The sequence below is a fragment of the Monodelphis domestica genome, chromosome 3, assembly GCF_027887165.1.
Source record: "Monodelphis domestica isolate mMonDom1 chromosome 3, mMonDom1.pri, whole genome shotgun sequence".
NCBI lineage: Eukaryota > Metazoa > Chordata > Mammalia > Didelphimorphia > Didelphidae > Monodelphis > Monodelphis domestica.
In genome coordinates this window covers 428,090,573-428,113,778 of record NC_077229.1, presented here as the reverse complement: position 1 = coordinate 428,113,778, position 23,206 = coordinate 428,090,573, and the positions used below count along the sequence as shown (strand labels likewise).

General features: G+C 34.5%; 1 protein-coding gene across 7 annotated transcripts in view; it reads right to left on the bottom strand.

Annotated features, from left to right (window-relative positions):
- The window catches only part of DCC (DCC netrin 1 receptor), a 1,370,599-nt gene that overhangs the window by 130,567 nt on the left and 1,216,826 nt on the right, over positions 1-23,206 (bottom strand). For all 7 annotated transcript variants that reach the window (XM_007486716.2, XM_056824442.1, XM_056824443.1 and 4 more), the window contains exons 18-19: positions 19,334-19,472; positions 9,069-9,176 (exon numbers count right to left, since the gene is read on the bottom strand). In XM_007486716.2, coding sequence (XP_007486778.2) covers positions 9,069-9,176; positions 19,334-19,472 — 247 coding nt within the window. The remainder of the gene's footprint in view (positions 1-9,068; positions 9,177-19,333; positions 19,473-23,206) is intronic.

Below are 23,206 nucleotides of genomic sequence, written 5' to 3'. Positions count from 1 at the left end.
AACTCACAGTTAGAATGCCTTGGAGTGCTCAAGATAAGTATAAGTAATAAGAACACCATGAAGATAATTTCTTCTTTTGAATTTATACATCCTAGCATCTTTTTTTAAGAAAAGAATGCTGGAAAACTTGATAAGACTGTCCAAATTAAGTCAAATTGATGACTAATGAAAAGGTGCTCATGCAGGAAAATAGGAAACATTATGTTGGACAATAAGGATACACACACATACACACACACATATATATGGTCTTTTTAGTCTAATGTATATATTATATTAAAGTCTATCCCCACCTGTCTTTCATTAATGTTTTTTTAAAAATTATCATCAGATTGGAGACACAGGACATGATAGAGCCTCTCTTGATCATTTAATTTACCTTATTGATAATTTCATCATCTAAAAGTTGTAGGGTGAAGTAAAGGAGGAATTCTCTTACTAGCAAAAGGGAACTGATTTCTATTGTGAAAATATTGAGAACACCAGGGATAAATAACTACTTAATTAAGAACATGTGAAAAAAGAGAGCAAAAAAGCATCTGACATGAACCCTGGAATTTAGGAAAATAAATGAAAAGGATTCAACAACAACAACAACAAAAGGAAAAACCTACCTAGAATAGATGAAAAAAATTCAAGATGATATTCTAAAGACACAAAGAGAAATAATTCTATAAAGGAAGGAAAATGGGAATTGTCTTAAAAGATTAATGTGTATGCACAGGGAGTTCACCAACTAAATAAAATTTTATAAAGGAACAGACTGAAGATAGATGCTAGGGCAGGTAATGGAGGATGAATACCCAAGTGTGGCAAGGCCTTTAAAAATATAGCTTGACATGGGGGCAGCTGGGTAGCTCAGTGGATTGAGAGTCAGGCTTAGATTCAAATGTGACCTCAGACACTTCCCAGCTGTGTGACTCTGGGCAAGTCACTTAACTCCCATTGCCTAGCCCTTACCATTCTTCTGCCTTGGAACCAATATACAGTATTGACTCCAAGACGGAAGGTAACGGTTTATATATATATATATATATATATATATATATATATATATATAAATATATATATTTATATATATATATATATATATGTTTCCTATTGCCTCTTCATTCTAGTGTTCTCTCTTTGTATAATACTTCCAGTATTTCCTCTATACAACTCATTTGTACAAAGCTTTTTGCATAGTATGCCCCTTATTAGACTGTAACATAGTGCCCACTATGTGCCACACACTGTACTGAGCGCTGGGTGGATACAACGAACAGAACAACAGGTCCAACCTTCAAGAAGTTGACAATCTAAAGGGGAAGACATTGCTGAGACAGGGGCTTGGGGAAGTAATGCAACAGAGATAGGAAATGATCTGAGGAAGTGGGAGCTTCAGAATTGATTTCATTTTTCAGAATGACGAGATTCTAGAGATGATGAAGTCCAGAACTGATGGGAAATTAGAAGAACTTCTGATGTGCCCTCCTTAATTGTAGGAGGATCAGGCAGCTCTCCAATGTCTACCCTCTATCAGCTCGGGTCAGAGGAACCCTGGGTAGGAGGTGCTGAGGAGGTGAAAGTTTCAGAGTTGATTTCACCTTTGAAGAAGGATGAGTTTCTGGAGATGAAGAAATCCAAGAAAATAGACATGTGGGAAATAGTGAGAATAGGATCTATCTTTAACCTTCCTTTGTATCCCCAGTTCTTAGGGAATTTAATAATGATGTTTATTAACTGATTGACTGACAATGAAATTCAGGAAGGTAAAGAAGATATTGTGACCATTTGACAGATAAGGAAACTGAATCACAAGGCTTAAGAGATGAACAAGGTCACATATACATTTAGTAACACATTTATATGAATACCTAATACAAAAACCTAAAATCTTTTGATTCCAAAGAGTTCTATATGCTTTGCTATCTCACCAAATAATGAAATACTCCTTACTATACATATAGACATAAAATTAGCATTTTAATAGTTTTAATAAGTTGATAAAATTTATCCTGAAGTCTTAGATTCACAGAATTTAGAGGAGGAAGGAACCTGGGGGATTGTCAAGCCCAAATTCTTTACTTTACAGTTGAAAAAAATGGGTAAATATTCTTTTTCTTTTCAATATTTCTGTACTCATAATAGTCTAATACATAGATTTCCCTGACAATGTATTTTTTAAAAAAATGCTTTTTTCAGATCATATTGAAATTAATCAAAAATGAAAGAATTTTTTTAAATTAAGATATTACATAATCTCTTACTAAGTAACTTTTGAATTATTACAATAAACTCCTAAGTCTTCCTGCCTCTAAGCTCTTCCCCTTCCAAATCATATTATATAGTACTGTGAGATTAATTTTTCTAAGCACAATAGATTCATTCTACTTAGAGCTTAAAGAAACTTCTTGACCTGAATTTAAGGCAGCCCAGAATCAGATCTTGAATCAGCCCTCTAACTATATCTACTGCTATTTTTTTAAACCCTTACCTTCTGTCTTAGAATCTATGCTATGTATCAATTCCAAGGCAGAAGAGTAGTAAGGGCTAGGCAATGGGGATTAAGTGACTTGCCCAGGGTCACACAGCTAGGAATTATCTGAAGCCAAATTTGAATTCAAAACTTCCAGTCTCAGGCCTGACTCCCTATCCTCTGAGCCACCTAGCTGCCCTCTATAATTACTTAATAGGACTGATTTGTTCAAATTACCTGACCCTGACACTCTCCCTTAACAAAAATTGTCATATGCTTCGTGGTTAATGGGCAGTAAAGGTAATTTCAAAAAGAAGACATTATGAAAAGATTTCTAGCTATGAGGTATCTTTGGAATAAACAAATAAACTCCAAGGTGGCTACATTGAAGGGACATTCAGTGTTATATATAAACCCTGTATTGAAGAGTAAGTCAGATTATTTTTAGTCATTGCTCTGAGTTCCTTATACACAAATACTTTCACATTCTATTTTTTTTTGTTCTCTTCCTCCTTCCTGTCCCTTTTCTCCTTCTTGTTTCAAACATCTGGCTAAATTCCAAAATGTGAGGCTGGGAGATAGCCTGAGACTTCTGGTTGCCCTGAGAGTTCTGTGGCAGGAATTGCTTTTGCATAAATGTAGAATATAAGCCACATGCATTAGGATGTACTCCACACCTCCTCTAAGCCCCAGCCACACAGCGCTATGCACGGGGTACCAGCAGTGTCAGACTCCTGATTTCAGATATGGAGGAAGATGATCTATAACATACATATACATGTCTGAAGTGAATAAAAATACTCAAGTGGTAGTCAGTGTTTGAGGGAGCCTTTCTTTTTTAGAAAAATGTGTTCTTGTGAAAGTGTAAATATATGGAGAGGGAATGCGGAATACTAGCTTCTTCCTTCCTTTTTCTAAAGTCAATTTATCACATTAAAAAGTTGCTAACTTGACAGGGCTAAAATGTAAAGTTCATATCTAGCAAAAAGAAGAGAGTTGGCAGCATTGCTCACAGCTTCCTCCAGCGAGCTGTATGTCGTCAATGCCAAGCAGAGCCCAGTGCCAATCTGAATTGTTCTGTGAAACGGTAGCCTCTGTCTACCCCTCTCCCTGGGCTTATGCCATTAAGAGATAGCCAGATGTTATAGAGAATGGGGCCCTGGGCCTGAATTCAAATCTGAGCTCAGCTACTTATTAGTTGTGTGATCCTGGGCAAATCACTTAAGCAATATTTGCCTCTTTTTCTCCTATTATACAATGGGAATAATAATAATAATAAATCCTGTTTTGAGTATCAAGTGCGATAATATTTGTAAAGCACTCAACACAATGCCATCAATATAGCAGGGATTCCCCATTATGCATTCTGCTACCATTTCAGACTCATAATATATAAGCAAAATGGCATGAAAGACAATCCTTATACTTCCTAAATTGTTATACGCATTTTGCTTCTCAAAAGCTTTTTTTTTTTTTTAAATCAAAAGCCAAGGAAAGAGAGAATGTCTAGGAGGAAGAGATGATTAGCAGCTGCAAAGATGTCAAAGATTTGAGAAAAAGCATTTGGATTTAGCAATTATGAGAATTTTTTAAAATTCAGTTACAGTTACTTGGGAGTCTAGAAGTCAGATTTCAAAAGAGTTAAGAAATATATGAGAGATGAGAGAGTGGAGGGAGGGTCTGTTGGTAACCTTTCGTGCAGGATTTACCTGTGAAAAGAGTTATAATCCTTGCATTATAATTTTAGGAAATGACAAGGTCAAGGGAACATATTTTAAGGGTAATAGAGATCTGTAAATATATATATATATAGTTTCATATACATATATATGAAATCAGTGAGGATGGAGTCAGTAAAGAGGGAGAGGTGATAGATGAGAGAAAGAGTGAATCTGTATGTAATGGGACTGCCTTCTAGAGTAGTTAGGGTAAAATGAGGCAGAAGGCATCCAAGAAGAAGGGCTGACCTTGACAAAGAGAAAAGTCACATCACTGTCAGAGATTAGACCAAAGAAGAGAGTAGAAAACAATTTAGATAGATGAAGTGTGGAGTAAAGGGGAAGAAAAATGATTTTAAAAGATGATCCATAAATTTCTTTTAAAAAGAGTGAATCTAGATTTTCTGTTTAGAAACAATGCAGAAGAATATTTGGAACATGTTGTCAGGAGTAAGACAAAAAGCTGAGATTAAGGTTATTTTGATGAAATAATGAAGAACTAGTTGAAGTACAATCCTGTGAACTGGAACTAGATCCAGTTGACACAGTCTATCACACTTTCAGGGATGTTGAACTTGTACCTCAGGGATGGTGCCATAGTTCCCCTCCCCTTTAAAAAGCTTTTTTTGTATTCAGTATTTTTAGTATAAAAAGCTTTAAAAGTATTTAAAAATACTTTTTAAAATATTTCAGAAAAAAGTTCTTTATAGTGAGCTACCTCTTTGCAGCTTCCTTACCTTGGTCCAAGTTTTGCATCCCCTGGAACTACCTAGAATAATTTGAACCCCTCTTCCATGATAAAGGTGCATTTTAGACATCATTCACTTACAATACATATCATTGTAAATACCCTCATTGCTATATCTGCGTTTGCCGTACTCAGCTGCACTGTTACAAAATCGTCAGCGTTCTGGTTAATGTTCCTGAAATAAGGTATTCTAAAGATAGATTTTTTAATCTCCTTTAGTTCCACTTCAGGAAGAGGCTAGGCACAGTTTTCTCTCCACTTCCCATCAGCTATACTGCTTTTGAACTTCTATGGACTTCTTCATTATGGCTTCTCATTAGGTCCCTTCTTCATGTCCCTAATCTGCTTTTATTTTGGGCTTCCTTTTGTTTCACTGTCTTTTCCCATTAGATTGTAACCCCCTTGAGTTCAGAGACAACCTTTCTTTTTATTAGTATTCCTATTCCTATTACTTAGCACAGTTTTTGGCACACTGTAGGCACTTAATAAATGTTTATTGACCAACTGGCCAACTGATTCCCCTCTTCTAATAAAACTCCAACAAAAGCAAACAAACCAACCAAACAAAAAACCGAGTCTGACAGTGTCCAATATGAAGTATATAGAAACCCAAGAATGTCACAAAAAAAGGAATAAAGTACCCAAGAGGGCAGGCAAATAGGCATCTAACTTAGTGACGTGTCCAAACTTTTCTATAACCTTTAACTAGAGGATGAGGAAGTAACCTAGAAAACCTGAAATCTTTGCCTAGCTGTTTTCTTGGCGAGAGTTTCTCTCTGAATTGAAGAATAGAAATCCTGGATACCAGTTTGATCATGTATATTTCCTGGTCTCCTCTTTACTGTGTAGTCACAATACTTCAAAGGGATAAACACATTCTCTTTGAAAAACTGGGTCCCATTTAAAATCGCCTTATAAAGGCAGAATGTATCACCTTTTATTTCTAAACATTACCATAGCTATTACATTTCTTCGCTATGTATGAATAACTTGTTTGAATAGTGAGAACAATGTGAAAATAGAGAGGCCACATATATGCTGATAAGATTTTTCACACCAGGTAATATAAATACACCAGGCAGGGTTTAATTCTATAGATTTATACTTTATGGTTCCAGGTTGGGTTTGTTTTTTTTTTATTCTCTCAACAAAATCACTGTTTGACTTCCAAGCATCCTGTCTGTTACGTTGAATCCAAGGAGACCAATTTTGGTATTCAGTAGAAACTCTGGTTGGTACCTTTGTTCCTTGGATAGAATATATGTCACTTTTCAGGCAGAATATATATTTTAGGTACAATCAGTTAATCAGTTAACTGGGATTTATCAAGTGCTTAATATCTGCCAAGCACTGGACTTGAGTACTAGGGATGCAAAGAAAGATAAAATTAAAAATACAGAAAAGTTCCTGCCTTCAAAAAGCATATATTCTAATGGAGGAGGCAATATATAAATAATTAGTGTGGTACAACATAAGTGTGCAGTAGATTGAGGATAGTCATAGAAGTGAAGATATGGGATTTGGGATGGGGTAAAAGTTCATGAAAGTCTTCCTGAAGAAGGCATACATCATTGCTTGTCAACTTCTCAGTTCAGTCTTAACCAATTTGGTATCTACTAATTTCCAATATGCTTTTATATAACTATTTATAACATGCAAGAGATCTGTAATGTAATGAGTAAAGGGTTGCCAAGGGATACCTGGATTCTAGTCCTGTCCCTGACTTAAACTATGTTGAGAGAGAGAGAGAGAGAGAGAGAGAGAGAGAGAGAGAGAGAGAGAGAGAGAGAGAGACAGAGAGACAGAGAGACAGAGAGACAGAGAGACAGAGAGACAGAGAGAGAAAGAGACAGAGACAGAGACAGAGACAGAGTGAGAGAGAGACAGAGACAGAGAGAGGGGGGGGAGGGAGGGAGGGAGGGAGAGAGAGGAGGAGGAGGAATAAGGGGAAGAGGAAGAAGAGGAGGAAGAAGAAAAGAAAAGAAGGTAGATAATGTGACAGTAATTGTGCTTTTACATACATACACGTATACCCTAGCAGAAACAACAAAGAAGAATAAAGAAACTGAAATTTAAAGGAAAAAAAAAACATGAAAAGATCTAGCTTAATCTTCAAAATGCCTAGCAGGTTGACAACTGAGCACATGATATGTGAATAGGTTTTATGCTTCTCTTTTGCTAAATCTGACAGTTCGAATGAGAATTCTGTTTGGTGATTGTAGAAGGAGGGATTTCTTAGAGAAAACAAGTGTTCAAGTTAAATTTAAATTGCAAGTTAAATTTTGACATTGCAGCATTCTTTCATTTTGTAAAATTCTGGAGGTTAGTAGCTTGAAGATGAGTCTATTGGCTGACCCATATTCCATAAAATCATATCACTATCTTCAAATTCCGTCATTACTTTGTTAGCATGTAATGGCACTATCTTCAGATTACCTCTGCTATGGAGAAAAAAAAAAACAAAACAAAAAAAAAAACATCCCACTAGCATGTGCCTAACCCAGTGGTTCAAGTTAATTAGACTATAATGTGCACATTTCAAATTGTACAATATTTTTTCATAATAATTATATGCTATGGAGACATCTATTAAAAGCCTAGAGTGATAATTTAAATGCAAAATTCCTGATAGAACGCTATTATATTTTTCATACTAAATTAACATTATAGGCTTCTAATGGGTGCTTTAATTAGGAATTGATGTTATCAGCAATATTTGACCAAATAAAAACTGCCACTGGGAAACATTCATTAAGCAAAATCTCTGTCAGTCAATAGTAAGCCTTTTCTGAGTCTTGTGACTTTAAGTTTGTACCAAGGAGCTATCATTGTAACAATAAATCTATTTTCCTTACAAAAGGCTATAATATGTGGTCATTAAATATCTTTCATATTTCATCATTTTAGACTAACTACTAATTATTTAAAATTTCTAATCACTGAACTGTATACATCAGGACCCTTCTTGTATAGAAGCTTTGAATTAAAAGACAGATTAGTGTACTTCTTCCTTCAGTCAAAGAAAGGGGGGTAGCAGCACTTTTCTGTGATAACAAAAATGTGGAAATGAGGTAGAGTCTCATTGATTGGGGAGCTGCTGACAAACTGTGGTACACAATGAAATATTTCAGTGCTATGAGAAATGATGAATATGATGAATAGAGAGAAGCATGGAAAGACTTAAATAAATTGACTCAACCAGAAAAACACTGATGACAAGTATGTAAATGAAAATAACAACGCAACAATCAAAACTGAATGTTGCAAAATTATTATGACTAAGCTTGACCCCAAAGAAGAGTTATGAAAAATATTCCCTTCTCCACTGCCAACTCCCATCTACTACAGTGTAGAGGCGAATACTGCTTGTAACTTTAGGCTCTTTGCCACATGATGGTTCACTTTACTGAATGTGTCTCCTGTTCTTTCTTTAGTCTTTAATATAAGGAATAGAACTTTGAAAGGAAGGAAGAAAAGAGAGACGTTAAGGGAGAAATGTAGGTGATGTAAAACCAATAAGAATTATATATACATTAGTGTATAAATTATTATTTTTGTTTATATATGCATACATATGCATTTATAGGTATGTATACTTATGTGATAATTATATAAATATATATATATATACTTGTTTTATATTGGTGCTCATACATATATACAAATATAGATATATTTTATATATTTTCGTTTTTAAATCAATACATTTCCCCCTCCATCCCTTCCACTCTCTTCCTCCTTATCAAATTCTATTCTTGGCTATACATCATTTAGAAGAAGAAAGAATAATAGAAACATTCAGCAAAAGCAAACAATACATTAAAAAAATTACATGCAATGTTCCTATCTATATCTATAAATCTACATATACGCACATACACATACATGCAAGAAAGGGTAGGTGCTCTTCTCATTCTACCTGCTTTCTTTAATCAGTTCTAAAATGGAAATTGATGTTAGAGTGGCCCAGCACTGGCTGGTAGGGGAAGAGAAAGCAGAAAGGAGCAAGAGTGCTCTGGAATAGCTTGTGAGAGAAATCAACACTCAAAAGGAGATGTGGACACAGCCCTGAAGAAAACATTGAGAATGGAAGAAAAGAAACTGGCCAGACTTGGGAATGAATGAACACTGTGTCACTTACCAGTAATTTTTCCATTGGCTTCTAAGGGAGGCTGCCAGCTCACAATGACAGCTCGAGGCTTCCCTTCCCGAGTAATGACAGTCAGATCCTTGGGTGCAGAAGTTGGAGCTGCAAAATCAGATAGAAACAAAGCTTTATCACTGAGAATGAAAGAAAACAAACACCTGTGGGATTGTCAAATAATCTTGCTTTGTCAATAGTTGATCAAGTACAGTATTGTTCATTTTGGTATTTTTTCCCTCCCTTCTTTTCCCCTCCATTCCCCTCCTACCCCGCCATGTCTGAATTTAAACCAAGTGAGGAGAAATAGTTATGTCATTCCATGGAAGCAAAAGGTACTCCTTTTATGGAACAGAGCACATAGCAATGAAGTGTTTTTAATTGATTTCTATACTGAAAAATTCAGGGCAATTATAAATAACTGGCTACCTACCTCTTTAGCATATAGATTAATGCCCTATATATACTGCCCTTTACATTTAAAATGGTATCTTTTCTAGCCTGCTACTTAGAGTATTACAGATTTTAAAGCTAGAAAAAGATATAGAGGGAACCTAGTCAAATGACAAAACTGAGACTCAAGGTCATAGTGTGAATTTCAAAACTATTCCACCCTAATCAGACCATTCTTTAGGAGATGTGATTTAGCTATTTCCTGATCAGTACCAATGGAGATACTTGGAATAACAGAATCAAGTCTTGGAAACTCTACATTCTTCACCCTACTCAGTTTAAAAAGATTTTGAAGGTCTGCATCAAACTCAAGATTTAATTATCTGAGGAGATGGCCTTCAATAGACATGTGCAAAAAAAAGTTCAGACCTCTGGGCTGTCCTAAGTCAAGCTAAGTCCTCATTGGTACAGATGAGATGCAGAAAAATGATGTAAAAACATCCATATAAGGCCCGGCACTTCTTGGCCCCTCTTCTTTCCCTGGAGAGACAACTCTGGCTGGCAGCATGCTAAGTGTTCTGACATCTTAGAGTGTTGGGTGGTGAGTTTTGCCCTGGAGCTGATTTCATGTTCAGGCATCTTAGCTAATCCTTTTTGGAGGTCAGGCTGATTCTTTTCTCCTTCACACTCAAAACCTTACTTTCTAGATCTCCTTTCTTCCTGCCTGGTACCAGCCCCTTCCTTCCTCCTTCTTCTTAAAATCTTCTCTAGTATATCAATTAAATCACCACAAAATTTGGCAGCTGACTTGGGCATTTTATTATTTGGGATTTCCCTTGGTGACCACTTAAATTTAGATTTTTTTCAGTCTCAACCATAATTTCACCCATTACAATAGAAATAGTAAGTGGCAGAGATGGAAGTAAAACCCAGGTCTTCTGGTTTTCTTTCTACTCCCAGTTTTGTTCCTTTGAGAAGTTCATTGACTGGTACTTTAGGACTCAGTAGTTCAAAACAGAAATAGCACCTAACTGTCTTGGTTGCAATGTGTTAAATAGAAAGCATTGGTTTGTCCATCAGAGAACCTAGTTCAAAACCTTGACCTTTGTCAATGCCTATATGACTTGGGAAATTTATTCAACCTGAAAATTAGTTAAGCTTTCTGGGTTTCAGTTTCCTCATAAGTAAAATGAAGATTTGTGCTAGATGTCTCCTGGGGCCCCTTTTAATTATAAATCTCTGATCCTAAACTATCCACTAAAATATAAATAATAAGAAAAGGGTTTAATCAGAGCAGGGCAGAATCAGGATGACAGACAAAGTAGACAAATTGTCTACTTTGGAGGCAATAGCAGTCAAGGAGGTATAGATAAAGGTAGGATTTCTACCTAATCTGTTAAATAACAATAAATCTGTTAATCCATCATGGTTTAATCATGAAGAAAAAAGACAGATATTAAATATCCCTTTTGCTCTTGAAATTGTTGGTCTCTCAAGTTAGGATCATCAGTAGAGTATGTTTTATCTTCCAGAAGGTAGAAATGACTTGTAGGAGCAGGGCAAATGTCTTTGACTTGGTATTTTACATATGTTCTTCTTAATCTTTCTTACTGGATCATGGATATAGAGATAAAAGTGATTTCAGAAAAAAATTTATTCCAACCCTCTCCTTTTACAGATGAGGAAACTGAATCTCAAGGAGATGAAGCAACTTGACCAAGATCAATCAATATCACAGAAATGATTAAACAAGAGTTGGGCATTCTTAGACCTATATCATGTTGGGTTTTGTCTCTCCTTACTCTTCACTTCTCTTCTTCTCTTTCTTTCTTGCTTCCTCCTTCTTTTCTCTCCCTTTTCTCTGTCCTTCTCCCTACCTTCTCTCTCTTGTCTCTTACTCCCAATATTATTAGGTACAGTAGGGGTGACTAAAAAAGCTGGTTTCTGGATGTTTGTGATGATGTATATGACAAAGAGTTTGGGTGATTGTTGGATAGAGATTTAATATTTGTTTTGAATGCTTGTGTGGAAGAGGGGACAAAAGATGATTCCACATGAATGTATGGAAGCAGAGGAAATGAGTCAAAATGTGGTGGGATCTCAGTGAGTGAATCAGCAAGTAGAGATTTATTGATTCCTAGAATTTTGAATGTTAGTTTGGTATCATTGGATATAGATTTCCAAAGGCTTCATAGTATCCCCTTAGGAGTCCTTGCATTTAGAGAGTCTGGAATAATAAAAAGTTAGAGCATGCTCCTCTAGTCTGTGTCCAAACAATCAAACTGGGGCATTGATCTTTGTGATGAATCTCAGTGTCTGATTCTAACTTTTGGAGAATATGATGAAAAAGCCTTAGCAAACACAGATATCTAATGGGTATATATCTCTACCCATAGTTCATTTTTACATGGAAAAAAAAGCACTTGGATTAGGGATGGGAATGAGTATAGTGGGATACCAGAGCTTGGAAAATGACCGAGTTTGAGATCATATGTAAACAGGTTATTAATAAGAGAAACAACTTGAAAGGTAAGTAAGGTCTGGTCTGTGGGAAATATTGAACATACAGACTATAAACTTTGGATTTTATTCTCCCTCCTTTTCTCTATAACTTAACATGTTTTTCAATCCAAAGTCGAATAAGTCATCCCAACCACTGCAGATTGGACATAGGTAATTTCTTGATATCCCAAGAACACATAGTTTTGACAAAGTTTGCCTAATTCTCCCCATGTCCTCTAAACCTGTCTGCTTGACTGCCCCCCACCACATATATGAAATTTGAATATTTATAAGCTATATGTGGTAGTGAAATCAAACCCTAGCCCCAGTTTCACCCACAATGTCTCTTTAAAATAGATCTGTTTTTGACCTACTTGGAAGTATATTACATATATTTAGACATGTATGTTTTAATCCTATTAGAATATAAACTTCCTAAAACAAGGAATTGTTTCATTTCTGACACTTGGGATAGTATTTGGCATATAGTAGGCTCTTAAAATATAATTGTTGATCGATCTTTAATTCTGATTTTGAGGCTGACTCTGTATAAAGCTTTGTTTTCAAACCATTAAATCATTGAGTTTTAATTTTTATCCATAAATTTATTCTTGCCCTCTAATCTAGAGCTTAAATATTTGATTCTCAAAGACATCTCAGGGTCCAATGCCACCTAAGACTGTTCCTATTCCGTCACATCCATATGAGTTATGTAATGTGACCTCCTGAGATATAAGAAATAATAAATTAGGTCAACTCTAGATTACTGAGAAAGGAGGCTAAGAGCTTATATGCATGATAATGAAGACTCCAAACCAGGGAAAGTTACCAATAGGAAAGCAACCCTGTCACCAGAAGATAACATTGAAGACAATGCTCTGTTAAAAGAAGGGATTACCAGAGACAGAAACACACACAAGTAATTCAAGAAAGTTTTCGGGCTAACCTATGGGAGGATGCAATGTAGCCATGAACTTCCTGGCATTTTTCTGCTATTAAAAGCATAACAAAATTTTTTTAGTTCAGTAAGTAATTAGATAAAAGACTATGTGAGCCTTTCAAACTAGTCAAGATGCACAATTTTTCCTTCTTTATATTAAAAACTAAGTTGATGACTGGATAAAAAGAATCTCAGAGGTGATGAGCCAGCTCATTTTGCTAGATGAAGGCATAAAATAAGATAAAATGATCCTTCAACTTCATCTTTTTTGAGTGTAAAAAATGAATCATCCAATTAAAGAAGTGAGGTATTATAATAAACTTTTATGCATGCTTTTATAAGATGCCAACAAACAAGGCTGATTAAACATTTTTATTTCTTTCTTACTGATCCTCTTCACTTATTCATTTCTTTATTTTTATATGACATGATTTCACCAATATAAGACATGGACTAATAATTCTTCTATAATTTGTAGTCTTAGAAAATTTAAGTCACCGAGAGATTGTGACTTATTCATGGTCATATCCATCCCTGACAAATATCAGAGGCAAAACTAAGGTCTTCCTGATTCCAAGTCAACTTTACAATATTCCCTGCCACCTATCCATCATTTTTTGGTTATATATGTATCTATAAATAACAGATAGATAGATGCTATATTGGAGACATCTAGGTGGCTTAGTGGATACAACTCTAGACCTGGAGTCAGGAAGACTTGAGCTCAAATTTGACGTCATACACTTACTAGCTGTGTGACCCTGGAAAAATCCCTTACTCTTTCTTAATCAATGGGAGAAGGAAATGACAAACCACTCTAGTATCTTTGCCCCCCCCCCCAATTTTATATTCAGCATTGATATTCTATGGTCTACCAGATCATGAAGAGTTGAAAATGAGTAAACAACAGGAAGATGTTATATAATGGTTTTTGCCAAAGACTGGCACTTATTCCTAATAAGATTGAAATAACAATAATTTTGCTTCTTTGAATTTCTTCCATGTGTCTATCTCCACTGTATATCCATATGCAACTAAAGCCTGTGACTTAAAAAGAAAAAAAACAAATTGCTAGTTTTTTCCTCATCATTGCTATTTGTCACTTATCTTGTGGTATGATATTGAAATGAGAAATGGTAGATTTAAAGAAGTGAGACAAAGAGGATCACTGAGTTTGACACAAACTACAGAGCCAAGATCAAAATCTCGGTCAGTTTTAAGTTCAATGTTGTTTTTTCCAGTAGACTATATTGCTACTGTGAACATAAGAGATCTAAAAAATAATTCTAGAATATGTAAAAAATATACATAAAGATGAGATATATTCAGGGGACAGGAAAAAAATCTACAAAGACTAATGGTACTAGACTGTGCATACTCAGCCACTTATCAAGGATTTAAATAATAAAGACTCACAGTAATAGAGAAAAAAAAAGATAGTTTATTAGGTAAAGAGATTGACTAGGAATTAAATAAGTTGTATATAGGAAAGACCACAAGGATATACTAAATTCATCAATAAAGAAACAAAAATAGAAAAGGGTAAATATTTTTTCAGAGATAGCAATTAAAGAAGTTAGTCATTAGCAGAGTTCATTTAGAAGAATGAATGACAGTCTTTGGAGAGGTAAAAGCTGCATGCTGAAGTGAACAGGTTCCCAAGTTACTCATAGCTATGGATTTTCCATTTCCCTCCAGAATATAAAAGAGACATTAAGATGGTCTCCCAATATTATTAGGTAGAGTAGGGTTGGCTAAAACTTTCTGGATGCTTGTGATGAAGTATATATGGTAAAGAATTTGGGTGAATATAGGATAGAAAATTAATATTTGTTTTGAGTGCCCATGTGGAAGAGGGACAAGTCATGATTTCTCATGAATGGATGGAAGCAAAGGGAATATCAGTCACTTTGTGGTGGGGTCTCAGTGAGTGTCAGCAAGTGGAGACACATTGATTCCTAGATAATTTGAATTAGTTTGGGATCATTGCATGTAGATTTCCAAAGGCTTCAGAGTATCCCCTTAGGAGTCCTTACATTTAGAGAGTCTGGAATGATAAAAAGTTAGAGCATGCTTCCCTAGTCTGTGTCCAAACAACCAAACTGGGGCATAGTTGATCTTTGTGATGAATTTCAGAGACTGATTCTGGCTTTGGGGGAATATGATAAAAAAGCCTTAGAAGATATAGAAATATGATGGATACATAGCTCTACTCCTAGTTCATTTTTACATGAAAAAAGCACTTGACTTAGGAATGGGATATGTATAGAACACCAGAACATGGAACATTTCTCAGTTTGAGATTATATGTGAACAGGTTATTATTAAGAGAAACAACCTGAAAGGTAAGTAAGGTCTGGTCCATGGGAAATATTGAATATACAGACCATAAACTTTGGACTTCATTCAGTAAGGAATGGGAAGTTATAAAAGGTTTGTGAAAAGGAAAATTAAATGACAAAAATTATTTTAGGAAGCTTGATAGAGAGCATTGCTTACAATAGATAGAAATGGGGAGAGACTAGAAACAGATTGCTCCACTTGGATTTCCCCAAGTACAAGTCTGTACATTATTATCTAAAACTGATGAGATAATTAATTTCTCTATTGCATATATATTATGAATTATTAAATATTTCAAAGTTCAGTAGCTCAGTCAATTCTCCACTTTTACATTTCTTCCTCTCATTTACATCTCTAGATATTTATGGATTATTTCTTAATCATGATCAAAACCTTGGTGTCTCATCCACATGCTGAATACTTATTTTTGTAGATGAATGTTTCATTTTTTGGTTCTAACATAATTATAATAACTTTAATTTGACTGTTTATTATCAATAATCAATTTATCAATGGCCATTAGTCAAGGGTCTAGAGTGGATGTGAAATCAAAGGAGTCTTTTACACATTTTAAGGTCTGACAAAGCTTTTTATATTCATAAGGAACCTGCTTGTGTAAGAATTGTTTTTGAATCAACCAATCACATCACTATACTTCATTTAAAGTAAGTATTGTGCTATTAACCCGTTCTTTTTTCAGATGAGAATAATCAACCAAAATCAATAAGAGGAATGAACTCTGTGTGATTAAGGACAAGACAAGATAATTGTACATTTCAGAATAAGATGTAAGGGCTTTTGTCAGTTTAGAAGTCCTTGAAAGCCTTTGAATTAACTGGAATTGTGGTGTACTGGAACTGTGATCTTAATGGTTAAAGAAACTTGATTGCCTTATCAGTTGTCTATAAAAAAGCAAAACAATTTGGAATCCAGAGTTCTGAATGAAGAAAACCTTAATGGTTGAAGCTTCCAACCTCAAACACTGTGAAGGAATCATTTTTTGGAGAGAGAAGAAAGAGAGGATATTAATTTTTTCCCCTTCTCCTGACACCATTTGGCCACAAAATGACTTTGTAAAGTTTATACTTCATATTAACATCCCAACAGTGTCCACATGGTATAGCAGTAGCTTCAGGAAATGAGGAGAGAATAGATTCAAAGAGGAAAGAAAGATTCAAAGCTTGATGAGGAGACCATTAGAAAAACTATAACATGACTAAGGTGAAAATCTTGAGACCTCCAATAAAAAGACTTCTAGGAGCTGAGGTACCTTTTTGTGACATATATTCTCTGTTCTTTAGAGACTATATGTACTGGTAGAAAAATATATCACAAAATTTTGGAGGAAGGATTTCACTATTCTAAAAGTGAATTCCATCTGACTGACTAATTTAAATCAATCATCAATCAATGAGGATTTCCCTTGAACTTTGAATGCATAAGTGATCATTAAAATTTTGATGACTATATTTGCCAATTGTTATAGCTATAAGATTAGCTCTGAAGACTATACTTGATATGTTGTGAGATGATAACACCCTCTTAGGATGAAGTTAATAGTAGTCCCATAAGAGTATTGTCCTAATACCCAGCATACCTTGAAAAAAGTGTCCTTTCTTATTCTTTAAATATAATTTTTAATAAAGATGGTAGAGAGGAAATATAGTGTACTGGTCTTGGAATCAAGAGGCATGATATTAAATCCTACCTCACTTACTAGCTATCTGATTCTGGGCCAATCACTTAACTTCTCTGAAGGTTTTTCTATTTTAGAAAATGAGGATAATAACACACAACTTACAGGGTTGCGATGATTCTTAAATAAGTTAATGAAGCTTTTAAAACATTATTAAATTAATTTAATTATTAAGCATTATTTGTGTATTATTATCATCTAATTATGTAACCTCTCAGAAGCTCAATTTAATCATCTATAAGACGGAAAATATCTATATCACAATGGTATTTTAAACAGATAAAACATCTCACAAAACTTTAAATGGTATATAAATGTGAGGTACTATTATTAAGGAGCTGAAACTCCACTTGAGTATTTCCCAACCAAAGAACTAGTGAGTGACTATTTCTCCCGCAACCCCAAAAAGCAGACAAGTCGCTCCTTTTTTTAAAATGTCATACCAATTATAGATAATGAATATTCAGAGGCTTCTTCCACTATTCTAGTTGTACTGATCTCACTTAAGCAGAACACTGAGTGATAGATACTGGGAAAAAATACTAGAGTATGGCAAAATCAAACTGCTCTAACATTTTAGGAGGATAGAGTACTAAAGAAGAGTAAGTCCTCTGTGCCGAGTCCCCCGATGAATAAAGTGTTTGAAATAACAGAAGCATGATGAGAAGATCACAGTTGGTCATTCATAGCTTTTAAAATTCACCTCATCTCAAGAGAAAGTAGTTTTATTAAAAAAGCACACAATTAATAAATACCATAGTTTCATTTACTATAAATGATATAAAAGCTACAAACCCAATAATAAAGTATTTTCATACCTATCCTCTTTGGAGAAGAACTTTCCATGAACTATAAATGTCAACCACTCCACATCACTATTGAGTTAAGGTTATGAAATCTATATTTATGACTGTAGCAAATATAACTGGTAAAATTTCAGTGAGTTTCATTAACCTGAATTTAAAATATTTTGGATTGAACAAGGCTTTGAAGTGTCACCCTGTTGCCACTGAGAGGAGGTGAAGACATGATCTATAGTTTATACCCCCAGGTGGGGTAATTCTGGGTAAGTTTCACTGAGACTATAAAAGTGGCACTAATAGTTAGCTAACTTTTTATTTATTTATTTTTTTAAGGAATAACTACCACAGTAATTGCTCTCATCCTAAGACATTCCTATTTCAGATACAGTCTTACAAGGTTAATTTCGGCTTCTAGTTAATCTGCCCCTAATTACTCCGACTTCTAGGGCTCACCTGGGAGTTCCAGGTCTCTTTAAGAATTAGAAATGAGCAGTTATCTTGGTAATAGGTCAGCACGAACCTTTTCTAACACCCTGGGAGGCTCATAACCAATATCCTTTCTTTATGTATTGGTTGCCTGCTTCCTGCTAGAGAGCATTTTTTTGCATATATGATTCTGGATTGATTGATAATGAAAATCTGCTCCAAGCTTTTTTGACAGAAAGAGAAAAATTAAAATTGTCTCTTTTGACAATCAGGCTCAGGGAAGGAGAGCAATTCATTGGCTTCTGCAAGACCCAAAATGGAACCCCAACAATGAGCAAGAGTACACAAGCCTGTGCCAGGCTAGAGAGGCATTATTAACCGCAATGAGAGCTTGCTCTGAGAGGTCGAGCACCTGGAAGAAATTTGAAAATCTTAAACAAAACCTCTATTTTAACCCTTACACATCTCTGACAAGACTGTTAGAATTTAGGGGAATGAATCTTCCCTTTCTCTTTTATTCCTAAGTCACACCTCAGTAAAACTAAACATCTATATAAAAAGTCAACCAGAGCTACTAAACATTAGCTCGGCCACTCTGAACAGACTGAAATCTGTGTACAAAAAATAGAAAAACAAAGGAAGACTCAAGGAGATAAGATGAGGATTTTCTCTATCTCCTATAATAAACTTGAGAACTAATCCAAAAATTGATTCTATCCTTGAAGTAACTATGCAACCAGGGGTTAGAGTGCTGGACTTGGAGTCAGGAAGACCAAACTTCCAATTATGCCTTAGACACTTATTCTCTGTGTGACCCTGGGCAAGTCATTTAATTTCTATTTCTGTATGTTTCCTTATCTATAAAACTGGGATAGTAATAGCCTTACCTGTACAAAATTGTCCTGAGGATTAAATGGGATAATATAATATTTATAAATAACTTCATAAATCACAAAGCATGTGAATGCTAGTTATCACCATCATCATTACCTCATTATTATTTTGTTGTTCCAGATTGGTTTGCATTCAAGCTTCACCAATTCCATGTCTTTGCTAAAGTCTACTTACAAGGTATTTACTATGGCTTCATCGCCATGCTGGCCAATTCTAGGGAATATTATAAATAGCAGATTATTCAAATATTCTCCTTGACTTAACATACCTGCTTCGTATGTGGTGGCGTGTGCAGTCATACTCCAAGTGCTGGACCTTTGTCCTTTGGTTACCATTACTGAGAATTCATACATGGTGTTGGGTTTAAGGCCAGTTGCTGTATGACTCAGTGATGTTATATCTGCGGACTACACAAGAAGGGGAAAAAAATCAAGTAAAGCACTGTGAAATCCAACAACATGGTAAATCAAGATATATAAAAAAGACTATCAAATAACACAGCAACAAAACACATGGATTTCCTGGCAGCAGAAGCATTTACTAGAATTATAGAATACTGGCTTTCATTTCTTTTGGGGAAGTACAAAGATACAATATTAGTTTATACTCTGTTAAATGGTAAAACAAAATAGTCAAAGAAAGCAAGTTCTCATAATAAGGGGCAATGTAGCAGGACCCTTTCCTAATATAGGGATGCTTTTAGGAGAAGTAAACTGAAATGACAGGCCACAAAATACTGGGATCTTTTTTGATTTAGGAGAATACTTGCATATGACAGATAACTGGACTGAATTTAATTTAGTTATAATACATTCTAATTATACATCAAAGATTTTTAACATTGGTCATTGAATCTACAAAGTTGTCATTTATTCACGTAAGATTCAGCTTTAGGACTATATTTGGATTGTAACTCCTTGTAGAAATGTAGTATTTCCTTCTAGATGGATTATTAGCTTCATGTGGGGAGAGGTTAAGTCTTAATTACTCTTTCCATCTCCCTACAGACCTAGCATATTTCTTTGCATAGAGAAGGAACATAAACATTAGTTGAAGGTAAAGCTGGAAATGCTATTCTTCTGCACTGTAAAGCTTAATTTTCTTAGGTGTTCTAAGCTTGCCAAAGTAATTTGTGCATATATGTTTGTATGTATGTATGCATAAATATATATGCATAAACTTACATACATATGAATACAAAAACACAATACATACATATATTATTCTATCCATAAATCCCATGATTAAAATAATGTTTTCCTATTTGTTAGTATGAAAATTTGTAGACCAATTACTGTAAAATTTCTGCCTTTTAATTTTCCTGGATTCTTTTGAACTCAGGTCAAATACTATCCCCTGCAGAGGTCATTTCTGGATTATTCCCAGCTGCTAGTTTCATTGCCTCTTTGGTTCCTCTCTATCTTTCTTTTATGTATTTGTATGTATGTAACTTGGTTTTTTAGTAACTAGTTATTTGCATGTTGTATCCTTCATTAGAGTATACACTTATTAAAAATTGGGACCATTTTTGTTTTTCTTGGTACCTCTGGAAATTAGAACTCTATCTGGCACTTGGTAAGCATTAAATAAATGACTTGACTGAAGGACTAAAAACAAACACTTAAATACAGTCATTTAAACTGAATGAAAAAGGAGGAATAAATAATATTAAGGATAAAAGGATTTTATTGGTCTGCTGAATATTGCAACCATTATTTAAATGTGATGAATCCCTTGACATTTCTTGTCTTTTGACAATAGGTTAAGGAAATGTTAGTGAAGGTTAAATTTGTTTTTGTTGTTTACTGTTTTTGCTTTTTAAAATAACTCACCCTTTCTCCTGGGCTAATATATATCACTCACAAGAAGAGAAGAACTTGAAGCTCTTTATAAATCTTATAAATATAGATTCGTACTTGATATTTAGATCCTTGAACTTCTTATGGGCTTAAATATTTATTTCGTTTTCATATTTGATACACATGTTATTTTCCTGTCTGAGTAGAGATAATCAACAGAAACATTCTACTCTTCCCCTGGTTTTCTTATAACATCTCCCTATTCACTGATTCTCAATGTATATTTAGAAAAAAAATCATTTTTTTTTGTAAATTGGTACATATATCCCTATGAAGGAAATGATGGGGTCATACAGTATAAATAAGCACTATTAATGTAACCATCATCATGGACTGCCCTGTATTGTAGCTACTTGTGGGCACATAATTTACTTGACTTGACCATAATCTCTTTTTACAAAGCAAGAGTTTTAATAGTTGCACATCTGAACATAGCATAGAGATTTGAATTTAGTAAGTGCACCATAAATGATTGTGGGATGAATTAATAATCAATGTGGCTCACTATTGAACATTTTTGCAGTAATAAGTAAAAGACAATTGCTTGGGCTGACCTGGATCTTTAGCTCTTAGGTGTTATTGTTTGATTATTTGTTATTACAAGTTGACTATTAAAAATAGAAATTAAAGTCAGTGGAAGTGAGTATAAATAATATAGTACTGAAGCAGGCACTCCACTCATTGTGTAATCGTAGATCTGTCATTTGACTACTCTGGGACTCTTTTTCACTTCCTTCATAATGGTCATAACAAATGCCCTGTGTAATGTTTAGGGTTATAGGAAAGGTGAGAAGAGATAATCATTATGAATATGTTTCAAAAATTATGAAAATTGGAGGTGTAATTACTGTTCAGTTTTAGAAAGCTTTAAATTGGTTAGACTTTTAAAAGGATGAAAGATGCTATAAGATGTGTTTTTTAAGTTACCTTCCAATACTCTACTAACTATATTGTTTTTCCTATTGTCTCTCTGCTTTTACTCTCCTCTGGGTGATGTAGGGGAGGGTGATGAAAATGGTTAGGGTTGATATTTGGAATTAATACTGAGAGCATTCTTGTTGCATTTTCTACACTCATAATATTATCCATAGGAGAAGGGAAAGGGATAAAAGGCTTCCTAGTTCTTGGTCTCCATTAGTAATTTAAATAGCTATAGGCAGGGTAATTCTGGATCCAGTTGATTCTGGCTCACAAGAGACATTTGTTAAATTTGCAGTATGAACACTTGCACCTTGGAAATAAGGAAATACTACAAACAGGATTGGATTTACTGTTTTGTTCATTTATAAGACTTAAAAAATGATGGGACAAAATGTTAATAATGTAGATTAAACTTTTTTGTTGTGCATGCATTTTTTGAGAATGGGTATGTATAAGATACTCCAGGTAAGAGATTAGCTATGTCATATTAGAGAGTTTTTAAATATCTTAAATTGAAATTTAGAATGTCTCGAGTCTAACCTTTATCCAATATTCAATAGAATCTCTCATAATGCTTATCTAGATGCCATTTGAAGACTTCCAGGGGAACAGAAACTCATTACTTTCTAAGGCAGTCCATTTGAGGGGTATTATGTATATTATTAAAGAACTTCTTTTGGAAAATTTTAATTATGACTCAACTATACAAAAGAACACTCATCCTTAGAAAATTTGGGAGTTGGGATAAGCCTGATATAAACTCTCATGGCTCTGCTGCATTTTTCCTGTTCTCTGCTTAACAAGGTAGACATATTCATTCTGTGAAGTGAATGCTTATAGATGAAATGCTATAGTTCTATTTGAAAGCTTTCATTGTGCTGTCATATTCTGGACATTAATTCATTGCAACCCCAAGAGGCAAAAATGGTGAACACTGATGACACTGTATTTGAATTTCAGAAAGGGATAAAGAATGTATTCTAAATAATTTTACACTTGGTCAAAGGCAACATATGGACTATGACTTTAAAGATGTTCCACTATGTTCCTATGAATACTTTGTTTGATAATGTTGCCTCTATTTATGATGCCATCAGGTTTTTAGATTAATACTGTAAAGAGATGGACAAGCTACTTATTTCACATCCTTATTTCAGTACTACTATGTGCTTAACAGGATTCCTCAAATCTTGACCTAGCAGGTTAATAAAACAAAAGAAGACTGATTTTGAATGGTTTAGACTAAAATTATCATGAAATGTGCATTCTCTACAATTTTAAAGTCAGGAAATAATACAAAGAAATTGAGAAAATAGGTGCATTATCATTTTTCTCCAATATCTAGGCTTATCTCTTATCAG